This window comes from Streptopelia decaocto, assembly GCF_964273445.1.
Source record: "Streptopelia decaocto genome assembly, chromosome: 1".
Classification (NCBI taxonomy): Eukaryota; Metazoa; Chordata; class Aves; order Columbiformes; family Columbidae; genus Streptopelia; species Streptopelia decaocto.
Window position 1 is genome coordinate 80,268,528 of NC_138663.1, and position 24,276 is coordinate 80,292,803.

The following is a 24,276-nucleotide window of genomic DNA, read 5'->3' on the forward strand; positions in this document are numbered from 1 at the left end:
AAGCAGTGCTTTATTGAAGCATTTATAAAATGCACAACAGTTTCATCAGAAGAGAGTAAAAATATAATAAATACATTCAAGTTATATAAGCTCAATAAAGTAAACATGAATAGCATAGGTATACAAGTGTAACTTGGATGCTAGAGCAGTCTCCTATTCATCAGTGGACTAACTAAACCTATGCAACTATTTTATGCCCTTTCAGAGCTTAATAGCCACTGGAGAGCACTTGAGGAGCCTCATAATGAAATCAGTCATACAGAAGACACAGGGTGTCTCTTTCTGCGGGGTTGGCCCTTTGTGCCTCACCTTCCACATCTGTCATATTTTCCTGCTTCAGAGTACTGTTGTAAGCCTCAGCTATGAACCAGCCACTACACAACTTTAAAGTTAAATTGAATAGAAACATTCATACATGAAGTTTTTTGCAAGACTGGAGGTTTAGTGAGTGATGAGAGTTGTGAAATCTGGGGCAGAGAACACCGGGCAAGCACAAAACACTTATTTTTAGCAAGTTATCTCAGAAGCATTTAAAATAATAATAACAAAAAAAAATCACTATGGTTTCTTCACTTTTACGCTCGATGCATGAAAGGGTGACAGCCCGCAAACAAACTTACGGCAAAAATAACCACACACACCCCTCCCCTACAGTTGGAGAATGTCTTTTCCTTCTCTCTTCTTCCCTCCCCACTCTGTTTTTTCCCGTTTTCCCCCTAGTTTCTAACCGCTTTGCGAACTGCGGGGCCCGGGGCTGGGAGCGAGGGGAGGAGAAGGCGGCGATGGGAAGAGGAGGAGAAGGCGAAGGGAGCACAGGGAGGCGGGAAGGCCGCCCGAAGAAAGTTTGCTCCGTGGCGGACGAGGCAGGGGGGTCGGAGGGGGCGAGGAGGAGGAAGGCGGGCGGGGTGGGAGGCGGCAGGGGCGCCTGTCAAAGAAGAAGAAAACAAACGACCGACCGGCCGACCGACCCCCAGCGGCGAGCTGCACCTACCGGCCTCGCCGGCGGGGCGGGGAAAGGCGCCGGGATCGCGGAGGGGCGGGCTGCGGGGCGGTGTCGCCGGAGGGGCTGCGCCCGGCCCCGGTGGCTATAAAGAAATGGAGGCGGGGGGGCGCGGCCTGGTGGCGGCATGACCGAGGTGAAGTTGGCCGTGCTGGGCGGCAGCGGAGCCGGCAAGTCGGGTAAGGCGGGGAGGGAGGTCCCCTGTAGCCCCCGGCCGGGTTTTATCTGAGGTTTGGGGGATGGGGCGGGCGGCGGGACCCCACTAAACCGAGCGTCTGCTTCCCTCCCGCAGCGCTGGCCGTGCGGTTTCTGACCCGGCGGTTCATCGGAGAGTACGCGTCCAACGCCGGTGAGCGCCGGGGATGGGAGGTTGGGAGCGGGACCCCCGCGGGTGGGAGGGGGCTGTGCGGTGCAGGTTCCCCGGGGAATGCCTGATGCGATGCTTCGCACGTTTACTTGAACAAGAAATTGGGTAGGAACGCAGTTTTCGCAGAACTTTCCGGGAAGATTGAAGTTTTGGCTTGCTTATTGGCGAGAGTTCCTGATTCAATATAAGCTTTGAGGACGGGGAAAGGCAAGCCGGGTATCTGCGGGGAGATCACGGAAAACTCCAGTAGCGCGACCGGGCCCCGAACTGGCGAAGTGCTCGTCGCAAAGCAGCTGTGAAGGGACTTAGGAAGGAAAGATAACCGGGCTGTATGTGTGAAGCACGGGTAGGTTATAGGAAGCTCAATCAGGAGATAAGAATGAGAGTAAAGAAATACACTTACAAAAAAAAAAAAACCTACAACCCCCCAAAAAAACCCAAAAACTACAGACAAACAAAAACACACACAACAAAAAAACACCAACCAAAACCCAAGTTCTATTGAATATCCCCCTCTCAGCTCTAGAGGGGAGGTGAAACAGATTATTAGGCACTACTGGTTAATCAAAGGCCAATGCGAAGCCCCCCCTGCTTTTGCAGGAATGCACTGATTTGATAGCTTTGCAGAAAGCCTTGCTGCTCTTGGGGATAGAATTTCTCATTCATGCCAGAACAAATATGCTGATTCTTAAGACACTTCTAGGAGCTTGGGAGATGGCAAAACAAGACTTGAACTTTCATGTCCTGGGTAGAGGCACTTTATAACTGACATACAAACACCTTCAGAAGTGTGCTGCTTCAGCTGATGGCACATGAGAAGTCCCAACACTTAATAAGGAAAGGAGATTGCAACCTACCTCTCTTTCCCTGCCAAAGTGAAGGACTCTTTCAAAACACATTCATTTTATGGAAATCAGAGTAGCTTTTCAGAAACCATTAAGAAAAAAAAATAGTACTAAGCTGAATTGCATTGAGTATATCCAAATGAACTTACTCTGAAAGTAGAGTAACATAAATGCTCTACCAATACTTATTGCTATACAAACACAGACTGAAAGGACAGTTTATGCCCCAGGTGGCTTATCTAGGTCTAAGCTGTCACATCTAAGTTATGCAGTGCTCTCTGTGCTCTGTGTGTGTTCCAAGCCACCTACAACTAAAAAACAGGTTTCCTTGTTTTGAACTTCTGATACTGCAGGTCTCAGAAAAGACATGTCAAACCATCAAAACGCTTTAACAGATGTTTGTCAGAAGATAAGTTCAGCCCTATTTCTAGAGAGGAGGAAGGGGGAGGAAAGCTGGAATAGGAGTAACAAAATGCAGATCATCCCACTGTTAGTGGAATCAAAGTTTAATTAAAATTTGTTTAATTATGGAAACCACCAAGGAGCTGCAGATTTTATATCCTTGCGACTGATAGTTCATCAGGTGAACTCTTAAGATGTGCATGGAGAATGCTTAAGATGAACATGCTGCTGAACTGAAGATGCAGAGTTCAGAGATCATAGACCTTATCTATGCCCTCGTTACACAGTTCCAAGTGTACTTTCAGTAGTGCCAACACCAGTTCTTGTCTTTCTAGTTCAGTAACTCTGAGGAATTATACTGTAGGTGGCCTGTTTGTGACCAGTGCCATGAACACAAGTTGGTTACACTTGCTTAGAACAACCTTCTGCTTAAATAAATAGGGATGGTCTGTCTGCAGTAGAGTTCCCAGGTTTGCTAGTGCTGGTGGAGATTCCTAAATCTGAGAACTGATGCTACAGGAATATTTTAGGATCTAGTTTAAGAATGATCCTGTAAATACTATTAGTCTAATGCTAGCTAATATAAGAATTCTCAAAGAACCAGATTTCATGGTAAACATTATTACCAAATAATTACTTTTGTGCAGAATTGGAACTTACACATAAGCTGGTTTACCACTTTTGTAATCCTAAGCTTTGGTATCAAGCTGAGTTGGCATCACTATTTTGCTGATTCTGAGCATTGTGCATCCCCTTTGCCTTCATTTTGGAAGAGAAAAACTGAGATCTAAAAGTATTAATCGCACAAACACTCTGATGTGAAATGGTGTTGGTCAACCAAGGGATTGGGCAGCTCATGTGTTGCAGAATGAAATAGGATGAAATAGGTTTGTTTCCAGTGGGGTAGGGGGAGGAAAAAGAAAACCCAAACCAAAACAACAAAACCAAAAAACAAAATGAAAGGAGGAGGAAAAAAAACCAACCAAACAAACAAAAACCAACAACAACAAAAAACCAAACCACCAAAAACCCCAACACACAAATCACCAAACACAAAAAAAACTCCCAAACCCTCAAGAAAACAAACAAAAAAAAAACCCCAAACATCCCCTCCAACCCCCAAACAAACAAATGCCCCCAAACCTCTGAAGAACCAAACAATACTCAAGGAACTCAGTGTCCCCTCAATATTATAAAATCTTACCTTTGCTGCCATTTTTTTTTCCACTATCTCAGGCACTAATGCTTGTTTTCTTTGGATGCCATGTATCTTTTAGAATGCATCTATACTAAACACTTGTGCCTGGATGGGAGGCAGATACACTTGGAAATTTATGACCCTTGTTCACAGGTAAGAATTTGAGGGGGAAAAGAAAGGCTGTTCTTCATTCTGCCTCTGTAAGGGTAAAAAGGGTCTGGGGGTTACAAACTTTCTCTCCTTGGAATTTGTGCTTGCTGTAATTTTAAAAGATTGAAGTTTTATAGTTGCTGTGGCTCAGAACTGCCGAGTACTTCCCTGTTTCATAGAAGAAGCCCTCCTTTGCCTAAATTTTCTGTAAATGCTTTTGCTTTTTTTGACTATTATTGACAGAAATAACTATTCCCACTTTTGCATTGTATAGGTAAATAAAGATATAGGATTATATGCGGTTTTCTGAAATACCCTAAATCGATGAAATTTAGTTTATAAATCAAGCAGTTTATTAAATGTCTGCAGAAATGGTCAAAGTAGACAGGCCTGGTTGTTTGGGTTCAATAGAACAGATCTGAGAAAAGCCATAACATATAGGCTTCTACCTGTTGACAGCTGAACTTTGATCACAATAAACCTCTTAGAAATAAAGTTTTTTTGTATTTATTTATTTCCTGCTATTGCAGGAATAGAGAAACTTTGGTACTGTGTAACACATGCAGACCTGGGTGGGTCTGTCTGGCTGATCACATTAGCTCACAAGGTTCCCTTCTGTGGAGTGATCTTGCCTCTTACCAACTAGGATGATGAATTCTAATGATAAAGCCAAAGCACTGAAAGCCTGACCCAGACTTAAATTCAAGGACTTAAAGACTTAACCCAGTGAACACATAAAATGAACCACCAAACAAATCTGCCTTCCTAGAGACAAGCAACAGCATTGCTTATCCCAGTGTGATGGGCATCCTTAAAACAGCCAGTGTACCATGTTACACTTTTCTGTAGAGTCCTCCCTTGCCATACAATCTGTTAGAACCTACTGTTCTGTGGGCTTGTTTCCACCTACCTCCTAAGCTGACCTATAGCTTCCACTTACTGTTATGTTCCATCCTGTGCCACTTGAACAACTCTTTATGAAGACGGTTGAAACATGGGAGTAGCAGCCAGCTAGGATAAAGCAAATTAGACTGCGTTATAGGTAGAGACTTTTGGTTGCTACAGTTTGGACACCTTTTTGCTTTTAAGGAGACCAGATGTCAGCTGTGTTAAGGGCAACTCCTCCTGCCTGCGTACATTAAGCTCTCTTGTCCCAGTTCTCCCCTAGGAACAAGGCCTAACTTTAGCTGTTTGCTGCCTTCTGCTGTTCTCTTCCTGGCTTCTCTTTAGTGCCTTCAGAGGAGTAGGCAGGGAGTAAGGGTGGTATTGCTTTTTGTCTGATAGAACTGGTGATTCTAGAAGGAGAAGGATGGGGTATGGATGTCCTGTATCCCATGGGAGCTGGGGAAGAAAAGCAGGTTCCAAGAGGAGGCAAAACTGGGGAAGGAAGAGTCCTCATTTTTGTTTCTGCTTTCTGAAATCTTGCTGCTTTCTGAGGCTTCCCTCTAGTATCTGAAGCCCTGTTCTGAAAAGCTCAGTCTCTTAATCACAGGTTCATGAGGGAAAGTCCTGCTTAAGTAACTTAATTTCTATGATAATATCACCCATATCGTTGACCAAGGGAAGCCAGCAGATGTGGGGTTTTTTTGGATTTTAACCAAGCTTTTGATACTGTCTCTCATGGTGTTCTTCTGGATAAAATGTCCAGCACATAGCTAGACAAGTCCATAATACATTGAGTGAAAAATTGGCTAACTGGTCAGGCACAAAGAGTTGTTATAAATGGGGTTACATCAGGCTGGCGGCCAGTCACTAGTGTAGTTTCCCAGGGCTCAATTTTAGAGCTAGTTTTTATAACTGATCTGGACACAAGAATCTAATGTGTATTAGGTAAGTTTGCCAATGGTACTAAACTAGCAGGAGCTGTCAACTCCCTTGAGGGTAGAGAGGCCTTATAGAGTGATCTAGATAGACTAGATAGCTGAGCTGTCTAGCCATACAAAATTTAACAAGAGCAAGTGCCATGTTCTCAATATGGTTGGAGTAATCCTGGTTATATGTACAAACTGAGGGATGAGAAGCTGGAGAGCAGCTCTATGGAAAAAGATCTTGATGGTTTGGGTTGACAGCAAGTTGAACACGAGCCAGCAGTGTGCCCTGGTAGCCAAAAGGGCCAACCATGTCCTGGGGTGCATCAAGCACAGCATTGCCAGCTGAGTGAGGGAGGTGATTGTTCCCTCTCTGCTCTGCACTGGTGTGGCCCCAGCTTGAGTATTGTGTGCAGTTTTGGGTGCCTTGATATGAGAAGGACATCAAACTGTTAGTGTCCAGAGGACAGTGACCAAGATTGTGAATGGCCTCGAAGGCAAGATTTATGAGGGGAGGCTGAAGTCACTTGGCCTGTTCAGCTTGGAGAAGGCTGAGGGGTGACCTCATCACAGTCTACAACTTCCTCAAGAAAGAGGGGGATGTGCTAATCTCTCTGGTGACCAGTGATAGGACACAAGGAAATTGAATGAAGCTGCATCAAGGGAAGTTCAGATTGGACATTAGGAAAAGGTTCTTCACTGAGAGGGTGGGTGGTCGTTAGAACAGACTCCCCAGGGAAGTGGTCTTGGCACCAATCTGTCAGAGTTCAGAGAGCTCTTAGATGATGCTCTTGGTCATATGATTTAGTTCTAGGTAGTCCTATGAGGAGCAGGTAGTTGGACTCTATGATTTTTATTGGTCCATTGCAACTCGAGATGTTCTATGAATCTGTGATCCATCCGGGAAACAGCTGTGACCCACACAAGTCACCTTTCCTCACCCTAAACCTGCTGCACAGTCACTACAATGTCAAAAAAGCTGTTGTATTAAAGATACTGAAGTATTCAAATAGTTCTGGAAACCTGTTCAATCTTTTCTTTCTCATGCATCTTCTTTCACTGCCAACATTCTGTTACCATCCCTCAGGGTTACAGCCTTCCCAGTACAAATGTTCGAGGCTACAGTGCTGCCCTGATGCTGAGCTAATCAAGGCAACCAGGGTGGGATGTTGTTGCATGCTATACATTACAATATGCAAAACAGCTTCTAATATTTTACCTGTTTTGGGTCACATGGTCTTGCTAGCTGCTGCCAAATCATCTGCAAGGATAAGCTAATTTAAAATAGTTTTGAAATTGCATTCTTTAGCTTAATGGGACAGTTTGCAGCTGTTGCTTTCTAGAAATCAAAGTGTGACACTTTCTTGGGTTGAAGGTACTCAAGGATTGATGTAACCCCATTATCACTTGGGTGGCTTTTGCCACTGATTTTATTAAAGTCAACTGGAGCTTGAAAGGAGAATTTTTTTTTCTAGCCCTGTGGAAATTTATCCTATGGGTAAAAACTGTTTCCAACTTGAACTATGCAAAGAAGTAACAGAATAACTGAGTGGGAACGAAGAATTTTTTTAAAAATTAAGCTTGCTACAGTCAGGGTATTAGGAACATGCAAAACAGAGCTATAACCAGAAACAGAACAAATGTACTGATGGCTACTGTATGTTTCATTCTCCTGCAGCTCTACAGAATATTCAGCATAAGCAGTGGCTGTACAGGTTATGCAATTTTACTGCTTAAACAATGCATAAATATTTCATAATTAATGTGTCAGTGATCCAAAGTGCCATCTGTAGTGATGGTTCTTTATTATGCTTTTGGAGCAGGACTCACCTGAATTCAATGCCAGCACCTAGACCTATTAACATCTTTTGCAGTAAAAGATATAATATTCTCACATTCAGAGTGACAAAGAAAATGCTTTCAAGTGACAACAGTAACATTCTTATTGCGTGTGAACTTGAACTTCTTGCAGCCACAGCGGGGGAAGCTCTCCCTCACAGACGAGCTCCACTGGGCTGATGGATTTATCATTGTTTATGACATCAGTGACAGAGCATCATTTGCATTTGCGAAAGCATTGCTGTACAGAATCCGGGAGTCTCACATAGGAGCCTGTAAAAAGTAAGTGGCATTATTTTTCTTTCCCTCTGCAAACGTACGAAAAAGCTGAGAACATTTCTGTGAGCTGTAGGCGTCCTAGTAGCAATAAAAATCCAGCAGCATCCTGGTGTCATAACACAATAGCAACAATAAGGTAGCTCAGTGTAAACTGTGTATCAAATTGCAATCTATTTTCACTGTATCCAAAGCCAAGCACATCGGGATTTTTGTTCTTATTTCTTACAGCACTACTGTTTAAATAATTGCCATAAAACCTTCTTCTGTAAATGGGAAAAAAGCTGGCATAGTGAGTCTATGCTTTTACTCTCCCACTGTATTACCAATGGTGGGGATTGAAGAAAGCATTTCCCACAATAAATGAATCTAATACCATGAATGTCTCCTAAACTGCCTTTAGCAGCGACCCCAACAGTATTTGTGCATATGAGTGACCACATGGTAAGAAACAAACTATTTATGTTCAAAAAGAACCACCAGAATTGTAAGTCTAAGTACATGCAGTGGTGTGTATCCCTGCTTCAGTCAGCTGAGGTGCTTTCTAAATAAAGAAGAGTGAAATCCTTTCCTTATATCAGAAGTGGAGTAAAAAAAAAACACTTTTTTTTTTGTCTGTTTTATTGCTATCCTTTCTTTATTAAGGTTTCTCTGGAAGGAGTAATTTTAGCAAAAGCTTGGAATTAGGATTCCTGTGTTTTCTTCTGAATTATGCCACTGACACTGATGCATCTCTTTGACTCTATTCTGTTACCTACAAATGGAGATAATGATCCGCTTGCTTCTTCATGAAGTCCAGGAGTTGTCAACATACTCAGCAGTACAGAGTATGAAAGCTGCAGTGAATGAAAAATAAGTGAATTCATTGGGTAGAGGAACCACAGTGAAAACTTAATGACAGAGAATAGCTTATCTGGAAGATCCTTTGACGTTTACTATAGCCAATGGAAAACTAGAACTGGCAATGTTACAGGGTTGTTTTTTCTTTTGGGTTTGTTGTGATGCGTATTATCCTGAACATATGTACTTGTAATACACAGTGTGCATAGCACAGCATACAGCACAGTGTTTTAGCATGCCTTTTCTCTAATTTGAACCTTTTTTATTTCAGAATGGTCGAGTCATCATTATTTTTGGTTGGTAATAAACAGGATTTATGCCACATGAGGGAAGTTGGCTGGGATGAAGGACAGAAGCTGGCAATGGATAACAAGTGCCAATTCTGTGAACTGTCTGCAGCAGAACATTGTCAGGAAGTTATGGCAATGTTTACAAAAGTCCTGAGGAATATCACCTCAAATTTCAAAGTGAAGGAAAAGAGACGACCAAGTGGATCAAAGTCAATGGCCAAGTTAATCAACAACGTGTTTGGAAAGAGAAGGAAATCTGTGTAAAAGATGGTTAGTCTTGAAATAAGAAAAGCTAAAATAATGGAGCGCAGGCAGATCTTGGGATTCAGTCAGTTTCCTCCAAAGGTCAATGTCTGGAGGAATAAGACAGTAGAAACCAGAGATGAGAGACAGTATGGTCGAGTGGACTGGGTCTAGACATAAAAGACCTGATCTTCTATGTTGAATTCTGCTACAGATTTACTGTGTTAGGGCTATGTCACTTACACTCTAAGGTGCTTGTCTCATCTTTTATCTCCTAAGTTTTTCAGAGGAGAGTTTTACTCTGTATTTATTCAACACCAACATGATCTTGGATAGAGCTTCAAGGTGCAACTGAAGTATAAACAGTTATTTCCAATGAACTCAGCCTTGCTGATCAAAATCTTACTTCAGAATTCTAAGTAGTTGTTTTTTGTGCAAGAAGACTTGCACTAAGGAAAAGCAAAATACCGCTGCTGTATGTGATCATGTATTTGTATTTAACTTAAGGAATGATGGCTGAGATCTTCATGTGCATAAAGGGCCTTAACACCTGCTAAAATTCATATGAATTAAATGCCCAGACACCAAATCGACAAAAGGTGTTTACCTGCAAAGCTGCAAATGCAGAGGCACCAGAAGTAGGGAAACAGATAAACAAAGCAGTATTGTCTCCTGTTTCAGTGTATCTTTTTTTTTTTTAAGACTGATGAAAGAAAGTAGAGAGGGTTGAAGAGAGTGGGAACTGAAATGTTAGTGAAATGTTAGTCAGTGAGCATTGGACTGTTTTGGCAAGGTCATTGTTCAGTGAAATAATTTTACAGCTAGGGCCAGTGTAAGGTCCAGGTAACATCTTGGCCTGATCCCTTTCACGAAGCAGTTTTCATGAGCTGTACCAAAGTTTCCTTACCTGTAAGGTAGATGTGCCTTTTCAATTTTAGATGGGAGTGGAAGGTTGAGAAGCACATGGGCTGGTAAAGAGCACAAATTCTTTGGGATGTCTGCCTGGATTTAAAGGTCAGCCTGCTGGTAAAACGTGTGCTCTTAACTTGCAGAGTGTTTTTCCTAAGGACCGATGTCTTTACAACTAGTCATCGCTATGGTATTGAAATGCCACTGGAGAGAGCACTAAGGAATATGTTAGCTACACTTTTCAGATGTGGATATTAAACATCAGACAGGTCTAAATATGTTGTCAATTGACATTCAGCGCTCTTACTGTAGACTTAACTAAATAAGGGCTTAGCCCAGTGTGTTTGAAAGTACTGTGCTCATACAGAAATTATGAAAGGAAAGAGAACAGATCTGAAGATGAATTACTGCCTCCTACCCATTCCAGAGGTCAGCTGGGATTCAGTCTTTCTAAGTTTCTGAGATAAAGCCTACCTCTGAAATTTTACCTGCTCTGAAATTTTACCTGCATTGAAACTAGTAAGATTGCTTTATCAGTCACAGCAGAATACTGATTTTCAAATGTCCACCCCATAAGATAGCATTAAAAACTTATATAATCTTAGCATTACTGTTGTAAAATAAAACTAAAGCACATTTTAAAAAGTGATAACTGAAGATCATTTTTAAAGGAAAAGATACTGTATATTTCACTTGTTTTAGGACTACAAATGTTGGTATATAGTTATCAGTGTTGACAGGCACAGTGTTGCTTTATTTCTATGCAGATGCTTCTCTGCCATATTGGGAGTAGCGTATTTAACTGTATTGTCCATATCTATGAGGCTGAACTTGAAGGCTGCTCATGGACACCCTTCAGCTTTCCAGCACACACGGAATTCCAGAACTACTAATGTACTGTCGATCTGTCAGCCAGCTGTATCTCGCCAGCTCCAGCACTGCCAGATTTGAAAACTCTTATCTGTATTTACTGCTATGGTATAAATAAACTGGATATAAGATGGATGTGTCAATGCTTTTCTGTTCACTATGGTATAAAGCTACAGACTTTTTTGTTGGACTACTGGAAAAGTGAAGCATCACACAGATCTGGAATCCAAATTAGAAAAAGTAAATCTGGGAATCAGACACTTGCACAGAAGAGAGCCTCTAGCTGTGTTTCCTGTACACAATTAAGAAGTCTTAGAGTACCTTTGTACAGTGAACAGTACTTTAAAAAAAAAAAAAATCCTTTAAAAATTCATCAAGATATCCACAGGGAAGGTAAATAGTTTTGCTTTGATCATATTAGTAAGTATAACCCATAGTTTTCCTTTTCTGTCTAAATGGGGTGTTTTAATACAGTAGCTGTCTTCTGGCCCATGTGTGCTAGGTTGCACTCATGAAAATCAGCTGAAACAGCTGTAGGATTCGATTAGACTTAAGCATACTCAAGCATCCAATGTAGACATCATTTGATGTTCTTAGGATCTGGTTTCATTTGTCTCTTATTGCTGCTAAGTGCAGATGAACTGGAGTGCAGAATTTGTGGAGGAATTCAGTTTAAAGCCAATGACCTATCTCCCTTTCTTTGCATATTTTATCAGTTGTGGGTTTTTTGGTTTGGGTTTTGTGCTCTGTTTTTTCATTTTAGTTGTGTGTGGGGTTTTTTTATTATTTTTGAGGGCCTTTTAAAGAAAATTAGGATAATTAAAAGACTGTAGTTTTAACAGTGAAGGTAGTATGTTACTGGCTCAGCCACATTTGGAAAGGAAAGCAAGAACCCTGCTTGCATAACAAAGTAAATGATGCAACTAGTGTTTGATGCTCACCCTTGACTGTGACAACACCTAGAGCATATCGAACTCATTGAAGAGAGTGGAAATGAAGCTATTTGTTTTGCCACAGACTGCTTCAGCATCCTTTCTCACCAAAAGATTGTGAAATTGCCATACAAGTGTTAAAAGTTTCTTGCTGTCATGTCTGGAACTCCTTGTTTATATCAACTTTCTAGTTTCAGTAAAATTTTGCCTGAGAAAGGCATTCAGAATTGATGTTCTTTCTCCCTGTCTTCCTTTTTTTTTTTTTTTAATTTTTTTTTTTTTTCTTTAGAAACAGTGACATAAAAGCAAAGATATTCTACTGAAGTATAAAGGTAATAGCCCCTGGCTCCCAAGTGCTGTCTTTCAGAGTGCTTTCAGGTGTTTTTCAAAGCTCTTTCTCACTATAGTTTTGAAGTAAACAAAGATAAACACAGCCTCAGCTCCTTTTCCTGCTGTCATATCTGTCCGTATTAAACTTTTTTGTAAATCCCTCCGTGGTCACATTCACAACAAGGCAGAGGGGAAAACGTCACAGGAAAGGCATGATAACTCCTGGAAGTAGCAATAATTAAGTGCGGTATTGAGTAAACCAAAAAAAACATGTTGTTGCTTTCTAATATATTTAAATCAACATAGCAATAAAAACGATGGATCAGTAGTTTTGATGTAGTGCTATACTCAGAAGACAAAATAGCTACCGTAGTTTTTTAGTCCATTGCTAGAAGCTGATTTCTGAAGTGAAGGGTGAACATGAAAGTCTGAAGACCTTGTGAGTCATGCGAGGAGAGTCTTGTTGCTCTCCCTTCTATCTGACTGCACTGCTTTGAAGACGGTGCACTAGCAGGTATTTGGAGATGTCTGAACCAGCATTCCGTCCATCTAGGAGGCAGAGAGAGGGATGGATGCTGAGGCTATCAGCCTGAACAGGTATGATGCTCTCACTGACAGTTGGATCCAGATCACTCAATGGTATTTTCAGAGAGTACACTTTAAAGAAGAGAGTATTATAAATACCACTCAAAGCAAAACTGAAGTGCAGTAAGTATCCAAGAATATACTAATTTTCTATCAGGATGCCTGTTGGAGCAGGTGCTTTAGGTTAATGAAGTTTTCATACAGATCTATTTTGCTTATGGATAGAGGAACAAACTCCAGCTCTGATTAATATTCTTGAAAGGAAACCTTGCCTATCCACTCTGAAGCAAGATATACATTAAAAAAAAAAAAAAAAGTAATATTAAACTCTACTCTGCATTAAAAAAACAAACTGTCTACCTCCGTAAACTTGTCCACAGGAACACAGGCCTCTTCATAGCCTTAATCTGCCCATGAGGAATAAAAACAAGGGGAAAGTGAATTTTGATGTGCTGTTCAGCCTGTTTGAAAAGCAAATCCTGTGTTTACATGCCTAAATGCAAATATGGACTCCTAACTGTCAACTTCTGTTGTTTCAAAACTTGGGTTTGATTTTTCTGTAAAGAAGCAGTTCTGTAAATGCCTAAGTGTTTTGGTGTTGGTTTTGTTTGTTTGTTTCCCCACAACTGATATTATGTGAGACACACAGGCTATTCTGGGTAGGAAGTTATTTTTAAACAGACATTACTCTTTTCCAGAAACAGACTGTAAGTTTCTGTCTTCCCTTAACTGCTTTACAAAGTAAATCGAGTCCCTCTGGTTGTATAATAATAGCCATGTTTAGCCCTATATATTTGACAAGACTTGAGCCATTTACTGCTACATTAATTTTTTAAGACTGGCTGGGAGTTCAAATACGTGTTTAATTCCTGCTGAACTCTGTAAAACATCCAGAGTTTTCTTTTTTTCCAGTGGAGGCCTCTAACAGTACAGAGAAATATGTTCTACAAGTGAGACAAGTGGAGAACCGAGCTGTTGTCATGGGGCTTGAGCCAAATGATCTAAGCATGTCTGTCCTCTTGTACACTCCAATGTTCATATTCAGCAGCAAAATGGCATTGTATCTATATTACATACTGTATTTTACTATTTGAAATAAATACAAAGGAAGCAGAAATTAAAACATTTGACCTTAAAAGTATAGGCGTCTAGTAAAGATTTCATTTTTAATAGAACTTTTTAAATTGGCTTCACACAGATTTTGTTTGGTTGGTTGGTTAGCGATTTCTAACTTTTCAGGTGAGTTCGCCCCCAGAAGAAACTTCTACTTTCAAGATGCTGTGAGCTTCTGAAAAATTAAGCATCTTTTGCTGACTGCCTTTTAAACGTAACAATCTGCTAAATGAGGAGAAACCTGACAGCTTTACAGCTTCCAACAGCTCCCTCTCGTGGCTCTTTGCTCATATTTCATCCTCCGTTAAGCCTTCAAGCTTCTTACGCTGAAACATCAGTGCTAATAAAACCAGGCACGCTGATCACGAAGTACAGCTAAAACCCCTCCTTCTTTCCAATGCTATAAAATTCTGCTATCGATTATGCTGAGCCTAACAATATGACATTTCATAGGTTTCATTTGATGGTATCCTTACTAATAAAACTGCAAATGTTGATAAGGTTTTTCTCACGACTGACTTCTGAGCTCAGCTGTTTCACTGAAGTAAAGTTCAGCTATCTCATCTAAGATGCTGGAAGGCTTCCTGTTAACATACCACTCATGCATATTAATATCCTTAAGAAGGGATTGAAAGCTTCTGTCATTTTCCCAGCTACACCTATTGGTCTGATAAAAGGTCTGATCTCCACCTTGTCTTTCTCCAGCTTCCTGAGGTATTCATCCCCAGAACATGACAGGGAGGCATGGCAGGGAGCTGAGGCAGAGTTAGGCAAGAGTGTTTCTTCTCTTATCTGTAAGATGTAGTACAGATACACTATTTCCAGTCTTTAAATGAACAAGGTCACTTACTGGAGAGACTGCAAGGTTGGATTCACCTGGCCCAATACAGATGTCTGCTTCTAGATTCCCAGCTCAGCTAGATGTCTTTCTGCCAAACAGTTTACCTCACCAAGGTGATGCCTCAAATAATGTAGATGAATCACTCTCCAAAATGCATTAAACTCTCCACCAACTTCAAAGGTAATTAGGGCTGGGGAACTCTAAAGTTAGGTGAGATGAATCATGTTCCAAATGTGGCCTCTCAGGGCTCTTTGCTAGCTATTTTGCCCTTCATCTTCAGCCTTACAGAGCCCATCTGTCCTACTTTACAAAGTCAATTGAGTCCCTATGGTCAGACAATTAACATCTAACTTGAGCTGACCATTGGGTCATTTAATGCTAAATTTATTTTGTGTGATTGATCAGTGTGCTGGATTATATTTGATCCTTGCTGAACTTCATGAAACACCCTGAAATCCAGATGTCACACATTAAATTAATGGATGAACTGGAAATGAAGCCAAGGATAAGTTAACTGAGTACTGCTACAGATTGCATCTAAGCTAGCTCATTAAAAGCCAACTAGCAGATCTTGATGCTTCACAGCTGTCTGCAGCATAGATATATTTTAAATGCTTGCTTGTGGTAAGTCCAAAAGACTAAGGTGGAGAAGAGAGTTAAATCAGGTCTTCTGACTCCCAAGATAGTGATTCAACTAATCGGTTGTTTTCTGACTTGGAAAATATACTTTAACAGTTTGTGCGTGAGCAAAGATACTAGCTCATTTTGTGACTTATTCTAATGGCATTTACCGGCCATATGGAATGAACCAAGCTCATTACTTGCAAATGGACAGCATAAAATCTCTGCATCACTTATGCCTTGATTTGGCGTTGAATGTCATCTTCTTCATAATTGGAGGATTTGGCACCAAATGGCTGTAACGTTAACTTATTTCATTAAACAGAAAGGTTAACTAAACAACAAAGTTGTTGGGTGAGCTGTTTCCTTTAGACTGCCAATGTGAGGCCACAGTCACATCAGTTTCTTATCACATCTCCAACTATTACAGCACTACAATATCTAAACAATGATATGAGATGTCAAGGTGTATGCATGCTGCTGACAGACCAGATGGCTGCTGCAATGGTCTATACACAGGCGCTGACTTGTAAATGCCTTTCCCTCACTGAGAGCACTAGCCTGAGCCTCTGTGCCTTATTCTGTGATTTCTTTTCATTAATCTTAGGAGAAGACAATGCATTTTGAAACTTCTTCATTCAAATTTGGCTGATATTTACCTACAGGTTCAGAAGTTGTTATTGGGACAATGTACTGACAGGGCAGTTCACGAAAGGTTCAATGGGCATCTAGACTGGAATCTAGGCTGAATTATTATTTTATGCTTTCTTTTCCCCCTTATACAGTTCAATGGGTAAAATATAACAGAAACTGCTTCATAGTTTCTTCTATGTGAGATATCACCAGGGTATTATCTTTCACTTTGCAACAAGATGGCTGCATGAAAAAAAAATAATGTAAACAATCCTCATCTACAATAAGGAACTGTTAGAAACGTGTCTTGCTGGCATATAGCTAGGCCTCATTCTTCAAATTCTCTGCATGAGAATGCCCTCTGAGTGAGCTTTCCTACTTATTAATGAGTCACATAGGTAAAGCTACTTGTATATAAGGGTTCTTGTGATTGCTGGGTTGATCTAAATGGATGCACAATTATATGATTAAATAAAACAACAGTTTTTACTAACTACATATAATTTTGTCTGTCACTCAGAATTCAATTGCATTAGATGATTCAATAAATGATTGAGGTAGTCTGGGATCTGTCCTATACAGACCTTAGGGAATACTGCAAATACGGAGCTAAATCACATAACTTATCTTAGACACAAATGGAAAAGCTTTACAAAGGAACTAATCTATACTAATCTTTTACAATGTTTGAAATCTCCTGTTTGCTTGCATTGCGTTTTTTATCATTAATACAGATTTACAAACAAACACTATTGTCCAGGTGGGTGTTCCTCTCTCTAAGTGTCCAGAGCGCACCCAATTTAGCCTATATTAAAAAAAAAAAAAAAGAAAGCAAGCACCAGTATATACCGGGTTGTCTGTCCTGAATGGTTCAGTCTGGCTTCACAGAAGTAGTTAAATTATTTTTTTTTCCCATCTAGCCATTAAACAGTGCCTCCAAAGAAATTTTCTCTGTATTGCTGATGTAACTCTCGTAGAGCCACACCAGCTGTGCTCAGCTTAACCAGTTACTCTTTCTCATTTCTGTTGTTTCCATCTTAGTCCAGCTTCAACCTCTGGATCTTACTGTGATGAATTCAGCAGCAGAGGGTGTGTATACTCTGATTACTAATACATAGAATCAGTGTAGTACAGCTTATTATCATGCTCTGATCTGTTTTTAACGTAATGCACTGATATATGTCTGGGGAAGCAAGGGGCGTAGGAGAAACATTTCCCTCTCTCTTCTCTTCCCTTATGCACACACAAACACACATTTGATAAACCTGCTCTCTTTTTTTGTAAATCTGCACCAACATATTCACATACAGGTATACCCAAATGGAGGTCGAAATAGGGCAATATATACAACACTTTATATATGTATATTTAGCACTTCTCAGGCATAAGTTAAGGGATGAACAGATAACACAGAGCAGAACTCTTGCATTTCCATTCTGGCCAGAAAGTATGTACGCCTACATACAGAATGGGAAAGAGACATCCTGGTCTAAGAGAAGTTCTCAAGATTATTCATAAGAGGACACCACATCCAGCAACCCTCTCCCCTGCTCTTAACCAGTATTTTCTCTCCCTATTATTCCAAGGGAAAGAATTGGTTTTGCACTAGATCTATTTAGTCACTTATTGCTTATTGGGAGAATCTTTGGGTCAAAATCACTGTCCAAGTATCACAGACATATTCCACATGGGCCCTGTTGAGACCCATGTGAAATCTGATCTAAGCTAGGTCTGAATGAGCAGGTTAGGAATTAGAAGTAGTCCAGCTCAACCTCAGCTTTACTCTTTACAGCAGGTATCTATTCAAAGGACTGGGAAGGTGTGCTGATAAATAAAGCACTTGTCTTACTGGTTCTGCCCTGCTTTTCTAAAACTGCCATTTCACCAGATCCACAGAGCTACCTTGTACCTTTGCAAGGAATATACACAGAGGCTTTAGTCTAAAGCCTCTTTTTCCATAGCTATCTCTTTTCCTTTGCCCAGCTGAGCAGAGGAGATGCAAGCCTCTGTTTTTAATTTGACTAAACTTGGGGTCAAATCCTGCTCGCTGTTATTCTGGAACAAACCCAGAATGACTCCATATTTACAGTGGTACAAGTGAGAACTAAATTATGCCCTGAAAATTCATTTAAAAATCTTTCAGACACCTAAACAGATGGATAAATCAAGCACAGATTCTCAGGTCAACCTCTACCAGAAGGAATCTCTCATCTGACTTACGGTAGAAGTAAGATGCTATGATAGCAGCTAACAATAGAAAAGGAGATACAGTAAGGGAGGGGAATATTTTTCCTTACGAAACTCTCTTGATTTAATACAAGGCACAGAGAATTAATGATGGCTTTGAGTGATACCTGTATGTTTTATAGGTTTATAAATTGGTTGTAGTAAAATCTTATACATCCTATATCACTGGGTATTGTTTCAGCCTATTACAGGAGATATCTATCTAGAGTTGACTGAATTGTATTAATCTGATCCTAGTTTAATGATGCCTTAACATTTTTATGGGAGAATTTAATGTTTGCAATATCCACATTCCTTATTTGAAAGTGTGACTTATAGGTTCTCATCTTCCTTAAATTATGAAATCCTTCAGCTAATAAAGGAAAATGATTATGGTTTGCAAAAAAGGCAAAGTCATTTAACAATCCATATAACTGTCTATTGTAGGTCTTTGCATAATAATTGTAATTTAGCTATTAGGAGTTCTAAAGGCAGTTATCAGTCATATGCCGCAATTCTGAGGAATAAGGGAAAACTCAAATTATTTAAAGGCTTTGTACTTTCCAAAGGGAAGAAAAAAATGCAGCAGAAATCAATAATAATTTTAGCAATGAAAAAAAATGTTATACTGAAATAACCAGTTGTTGATGGCAATTTTTCTAACCAATATTAAAATCTTCAGCTTTCCCTCATTTCACTGTAGCAATATGAACTCCATTTTACACAGATACTTCTGTAAGTCATGAAAGCCAAATTGGGATTTGACCCTGCAATTCTTAATGTCCAAGATTTTTCCATTTTCACCCTAGGTACGTGAAAAGACGTGTTCGAAGAGATCAGATGATCTGTAAACCTGGAGGATATTTCTTTTTCAATTTGAAATGACTATCTAAAGTTGACTTTATATGTATGGTACATTTTGACTATTTCCTTCACTGATGAGGAAACTTCACACTTGAATCTAGCTTAGCTAACTGCACCTGCTTTCATATTTCCTGCACTATGATCAAGCCTCTGCAGTTCTGAGATTTGCTTTTAAGATCCCACCCCACCTTCCTCCAACCTCCAGCTGTCCTCAAGTAAGAGCAGTTCCAGAGAGGTGGAGACATGGCTGAGGTGGCCACCCTCACATCAGTCCTTATGAAGATTATGTAGCAAGTCCCCTAGAATCCATTTCTAGACACATAATTGATAAGAACGTGACTAGGAACAGCCAGTACCTATTTACCAAGGGAAAAAAAAAATGCTCCTGACCAACCTGATCACTTTTTATGATGAAATAAGTATCTATCTGCATGCGAGCAGTGCAGGGGGATGCAATTTACCTTGAATTTCTCAAGGTAAATTGGAGAGATGGACTAAACAGGAGAAAATTGGCTGGATGTTCAAGCTCAAAGGATAGCACTTTGCGGTTCCAAGACTAACTGGGGCTGGTTTCTACAGGCATTTGCCACAGGCTGAGGCAGGGACTGACACTATGTAGCACCTTCATTGACAGTCCCTGTGTCAGGAAAAAGCCCACCCTCAGCAGGTGTGTGAATGACACTGAGTCGGGGGCGATAGTTGAGACACCACAAGGCTGCCCCACTCAGAGACACCCCCTGGAAAGAGACGGAGACAACCTGGAGGACCAGGCTAACAGGAGCCTCATGAAGTTCAGCAAAACAAATGAGAAGTCATATATCTAGGATGCAACAGCTCCACACAACATCATGGGCTGGGACTGAGCAGGTGAGAGGGCACCTCTGCAAAAAAGGAGTTGATGGTCCTAGTGAACAAGTTGGACAGAAGTCAGCCGTGTCCTCTTGTCGCCATGAAGGCAAACTGCATCCTGGAGTGCTTTAGTAAGAACATAGTCAGCAGAATAAGGAGAGAGCAGATTGCCCTCTATTTGGCACTTGTGTGGCTGCTTCTGCAAGACTTTGCAGTTTCTAGTCCCCCAGTGCAAGAGAAACAGGCTGGAGTTAGTTCAACACAGGGCCATGAAGATGGTTAAAGGGCTAGAGCACATGTTGTGTGAGCAGAGGCTGAGACAAAGTGGGTTTAATTTAGCGTGAAGAAGAGAAGGTTAAGGTGGGATTCTATTGCTCGTTTCAGTTACCCACTATGAGGCTATAGAGAAGACAGAACTAGCCTCTTCTCAGAGACGCACAGCAAAAGGACATGGTTCAACAAATACAAGGGGCAGTTAGGGAAATTCCAACTGGATATAGGGAAATAAATTAACAATGAGTGAGAGTGGTTAAGTTTTCAAACAAGTTTCCCAGAAAGGTTGTGGAACGTCTGTTCTTGGAGATGTCCAAAACTTAACTGTAAAATGTTCTGAGCAACTTGATTTAACTCTAAAGTTAGCTTTGACTGGACTATACAACTTCCAGCTATCCTGTCCAGCCATATGATTCTGTCACATACATCGTTCCTTTGCTCATCTCTCAGAGCTGCAGTAGAGATAGCACAGCTTCTAAGCTCCAAGCTAGTGGGAAATTTCTGCTTGTCTAAAAGAAAGCCATTGAGCTAGAAGAATACTTTCTGTGGACCACCTGGTTGGGCAGTTCTGACAATCACTGGCAAGTCTTTAATAGTCATGGAGACGTGTCTGGTCATATGACAGATACAAATTTTTCCTTGTCCTTGCAATATCCTGTTACAAGGATATTTATAAAGAATTTCAGTGTACTGTTAGTGAAAGCTAAGACCACCAAATGAAAATGGTCTAAATGAGTATGTTTTAACAAGTATGAAAATAACAATAGCTAGAATATAGATTATTACATAATATTCAAAAACTATTGTGATAGGATAACTCTGCCTTTACTTCAGCTATGACATTTGTCTTCCAAATACAGTCTTGTCACACTTTGCTTACATTTGGTATACAGCATATTTTTTGTAGCAGACCTGGAGGTCAAGGCACAAAATTGACAGATGTACCATGTACACAGCTGCTAACAGGCACTGTAGCATGCAATATCGAAAATGAATGTGAATCTTGACATTCACCAACTACCCATAACACAAAGCACTATTTAACAGACCAAAATACAGACCAACAAAAACATATTTTGAGTACTTCCTTTACACTCTATATTTATTATAGTGTTAACTATCTGTTGTAAGTAAATACTGACCATCTTGCACACCAATTGATTTTTGCAGTGACATTCTTTAGATGGATCTGCAGAACATGCTGACAAAACAAGCGGTAATTGCCTGATGGTAAATGCACTACTGTGAATTGCTCATCTCTAATTCACTTAAAATAGGTGCAAAAGGTGCAAGTTAAAAAGAAAGAGATGCCAGGTTAGTAAAGGTGAAGAAAAAAATAAGCTGTTTTAATGCATCCTGTGGATGTTACCTCCTTTGGGAAAAATGGCTTTGAAGAGTCAATTAGTTTCTTACCTCTTAAGAATTATTTCACTTACTGTTACAAAAGATTCTGATCTGTATCTGTGAATGGATATTTTCTGCTTACATCAAATCTAGAAACTGCTTTAGAAAAAGTGTTCTGAATGTTGTATGTCCTTAAAAAAAACACCCAACATCAACAACAAAAACATCCGAATAATAGAAGACTTTTTACTTTGAATTTAACAGTTAAACTATTTGAAAGAGACCAGCTAATGCTGTCTGTATGGGTATTAAGAAATGAAACAGTTTCTAAGGAAAGCCTTTGATAAAAGCATAATTACAGGTTAAAAAAAAAAAAAAAAAGGCTCTTCAAGTGTCACCTTTGTACTCAGAAAAACTGTTCCCAGTGGCTCCTTAAAGTATATCAGCCCTTGCTGCATCAAAAGAGCTTTTGTATGATCCTCAGACAATTTAAAACTACACGAAGTTCTCAAGTCCTCAGCAGGTGTGACTAGGACACAGATATGCACTTCCACCCACCACTTGTTTCTGTAAGAAGTCTTCCAAATTGTCCTTTGCCGTACTAATTTTTCATAAGTCTCTGTTCACCTCAATTATTCTTGTTTCTTTAAATCTCATTTATCTTCTCTCAGATGACTAGCAGCAGTCTTCTCAGCAAAGGTGTCAGCACTGAAGAAATTAAGAATAAGCACAATACACACCTTTCTGGTGGCACAACATCTAGGGACATGTTATGCAAGATTTAGGTGGTGAGAGATTTGATCCCAAGATGCTGGAATCACTGAAAATCTCTTGACTGGCATCAAGGTGCTGCGCATCATCTTGCATAATCTCAGGTTCAGTGAAGGGGCACAAACAGCCACAGTCTTTCCTTCTACTTTATGGAAAACTGTATCTGGGTTTCAGTGGGGCTTTCCATTAGTGACCTCTGAGTAATTTGGGGTAAATAGTGTTGAGAGAAACTTTTACCTTATTTACAACATAATAAGTAGTTAGAGAGCTACTGAATGCACGTCTTAAAACCCAACTGTTCTATGATTTAGGCTAATATAATACACCATTGAAAGCTGATTACTTTAGTTAGTTAAGCCATAAAGCTCCATTTAAATATGACTAGTAAGAAACTGGGCTATTAATAATAATTATTGCAAATGTCACTGATTTCAGATTATAAAACTTAATAGACTATCACCATTAAAACATGTGCTCTCCATAATTACACTGTGTACCAACTTGTGCTTGATTCTGTTTCTGTGAATCTCTTCAAGACTCTTGTTAAAGCTTTTCTTTAAAGAAGAAAACAGGTGTTTTCTAGGCAGTTGGAGAGAGGTTTACGGGAAGAATCCTTTTTCTGTTCAGGGCTTTGGGACAGAAAGAGATAAGAAATGTAGATATTTTCCTCATTGTAAATACATGTTTTAAGCCTTGACTTGTACATTTTTCTTTATTAATCAATCTTTATGAAGCAAAGCATAAATAATTATTTTAATGACACCTTGACCACTTCCTGTGTTCTATAGTGTGAGCTTAAGTGACAGGCTTTTAAAGTTGGACAGATGGAGAAGGCAGGATAGATCTAGCATTTGTGCTACATTTAATTTCAAATCACAGCAAGAGAATGTGTCACTAGCCTGATCGAGTTCTGTCAGCTGAGCCTTTTTCCTAATTCTTTCTTCCAGCTTCTACTGAGTGTCACAGATGGGTAGGTAAAGGTGAGCTAAAGTACAACAGTAGAATGTCAACTGATGGACCCAGTGCTTATCCTAATTTCAAACACACAGCAGCCTTTGCAGAACAAAGTACTACAACAGGAAGATTTTTTTCTGCTTTCTGATTGTTCTACAGAAGAAATACTTATGAGCTCCAGCAGTGAGCAGAGAAAGAGATGTGGGAAATATACACTAGTTGTTAGACTGTAGATCCAGGTTCTGGAAATCGGGAAACACAGATCCTATATATAATAGAAAATAAGTATTTCAGAACTCCTGACTACATGGAAACCCAACATCCCACTTTCCAAGTGACTAAGGCCTTAAGTCTTTTGTGAAAAGGAGGATTAGGTGCTATGAAAACATATTACAGTGAACACTTTACAGCTGTATGCCTCAGTTTCCCAGTTTGCAAAATTTGTGTGCTATTTCAAATGTTTCTTTAAACAAGACTTTGAAATCTTCAGCTTAAAACACGCTACATGGTATACAAACACTTGCCATACTATTACTCACAAAATAGGCAAGTTGTTAATATAAAATAAATGAGGCTCAAAATTATGCTATAAAGCCAGAAATACCCAAAACCAAAGTGACATTTTAACATGGAACAGATGCATTTACAATGAGAAAAGCCTCTAGAAATCAATCCAAGGGGCCTTTAAGTAAATAGCTGAGTTTGTCAATTTAGAACATTAGTGCACCTAGCAAATCATAGCTGCTAATGTCAACATATCATCCTAGTGCAGGGGACATGCAACAATAAATGAAATGGTAAATATTTTCTGAGGAGAGGTCAATATTTGCTATACTTGATGCTATTTAATTCCTCAAATCCATTAATGCTTAAATGGTCAGAATTCAGAAGTGCTCTAAAGCC

At 40.0% G+C, this 24,276-nt stretch overlaps 1 protein-coding gene across 1 annotated transcript; it reads left to right on the forward strand.

Annotated features, from left to right (window-relative positions):
* Nucleotides 1-1,127: 1,127 nt before the first annotated feature.
* On the forward strand, nucleotides 1,128-11,154 carry RERGL (RERG like; the record flags this gene model as incomplete). The annotated part of the gene is made up of 5 exons (XM_082051925.1): nucleotides 1,128-1,179; nucleotides 1,293-1,349; nucleotides 3,892-3,965; nucleotides 7,743-7,891; nucleotides 8,997-11,154. The coding sequence occupies 5 exons, from the start codon at nucleotides 1,128-1,130 to the stop codon at nucleotides 9,277-9,279; spliced, it is 615 nt and encodes a 204-aa protein (XP_081908051.1). The 3' UTR covers nucleotides 9,280-11,154.
* Between the last annotated feature and the right edge of the window lie 13,122 nt (nucleotides 11,155-24,276).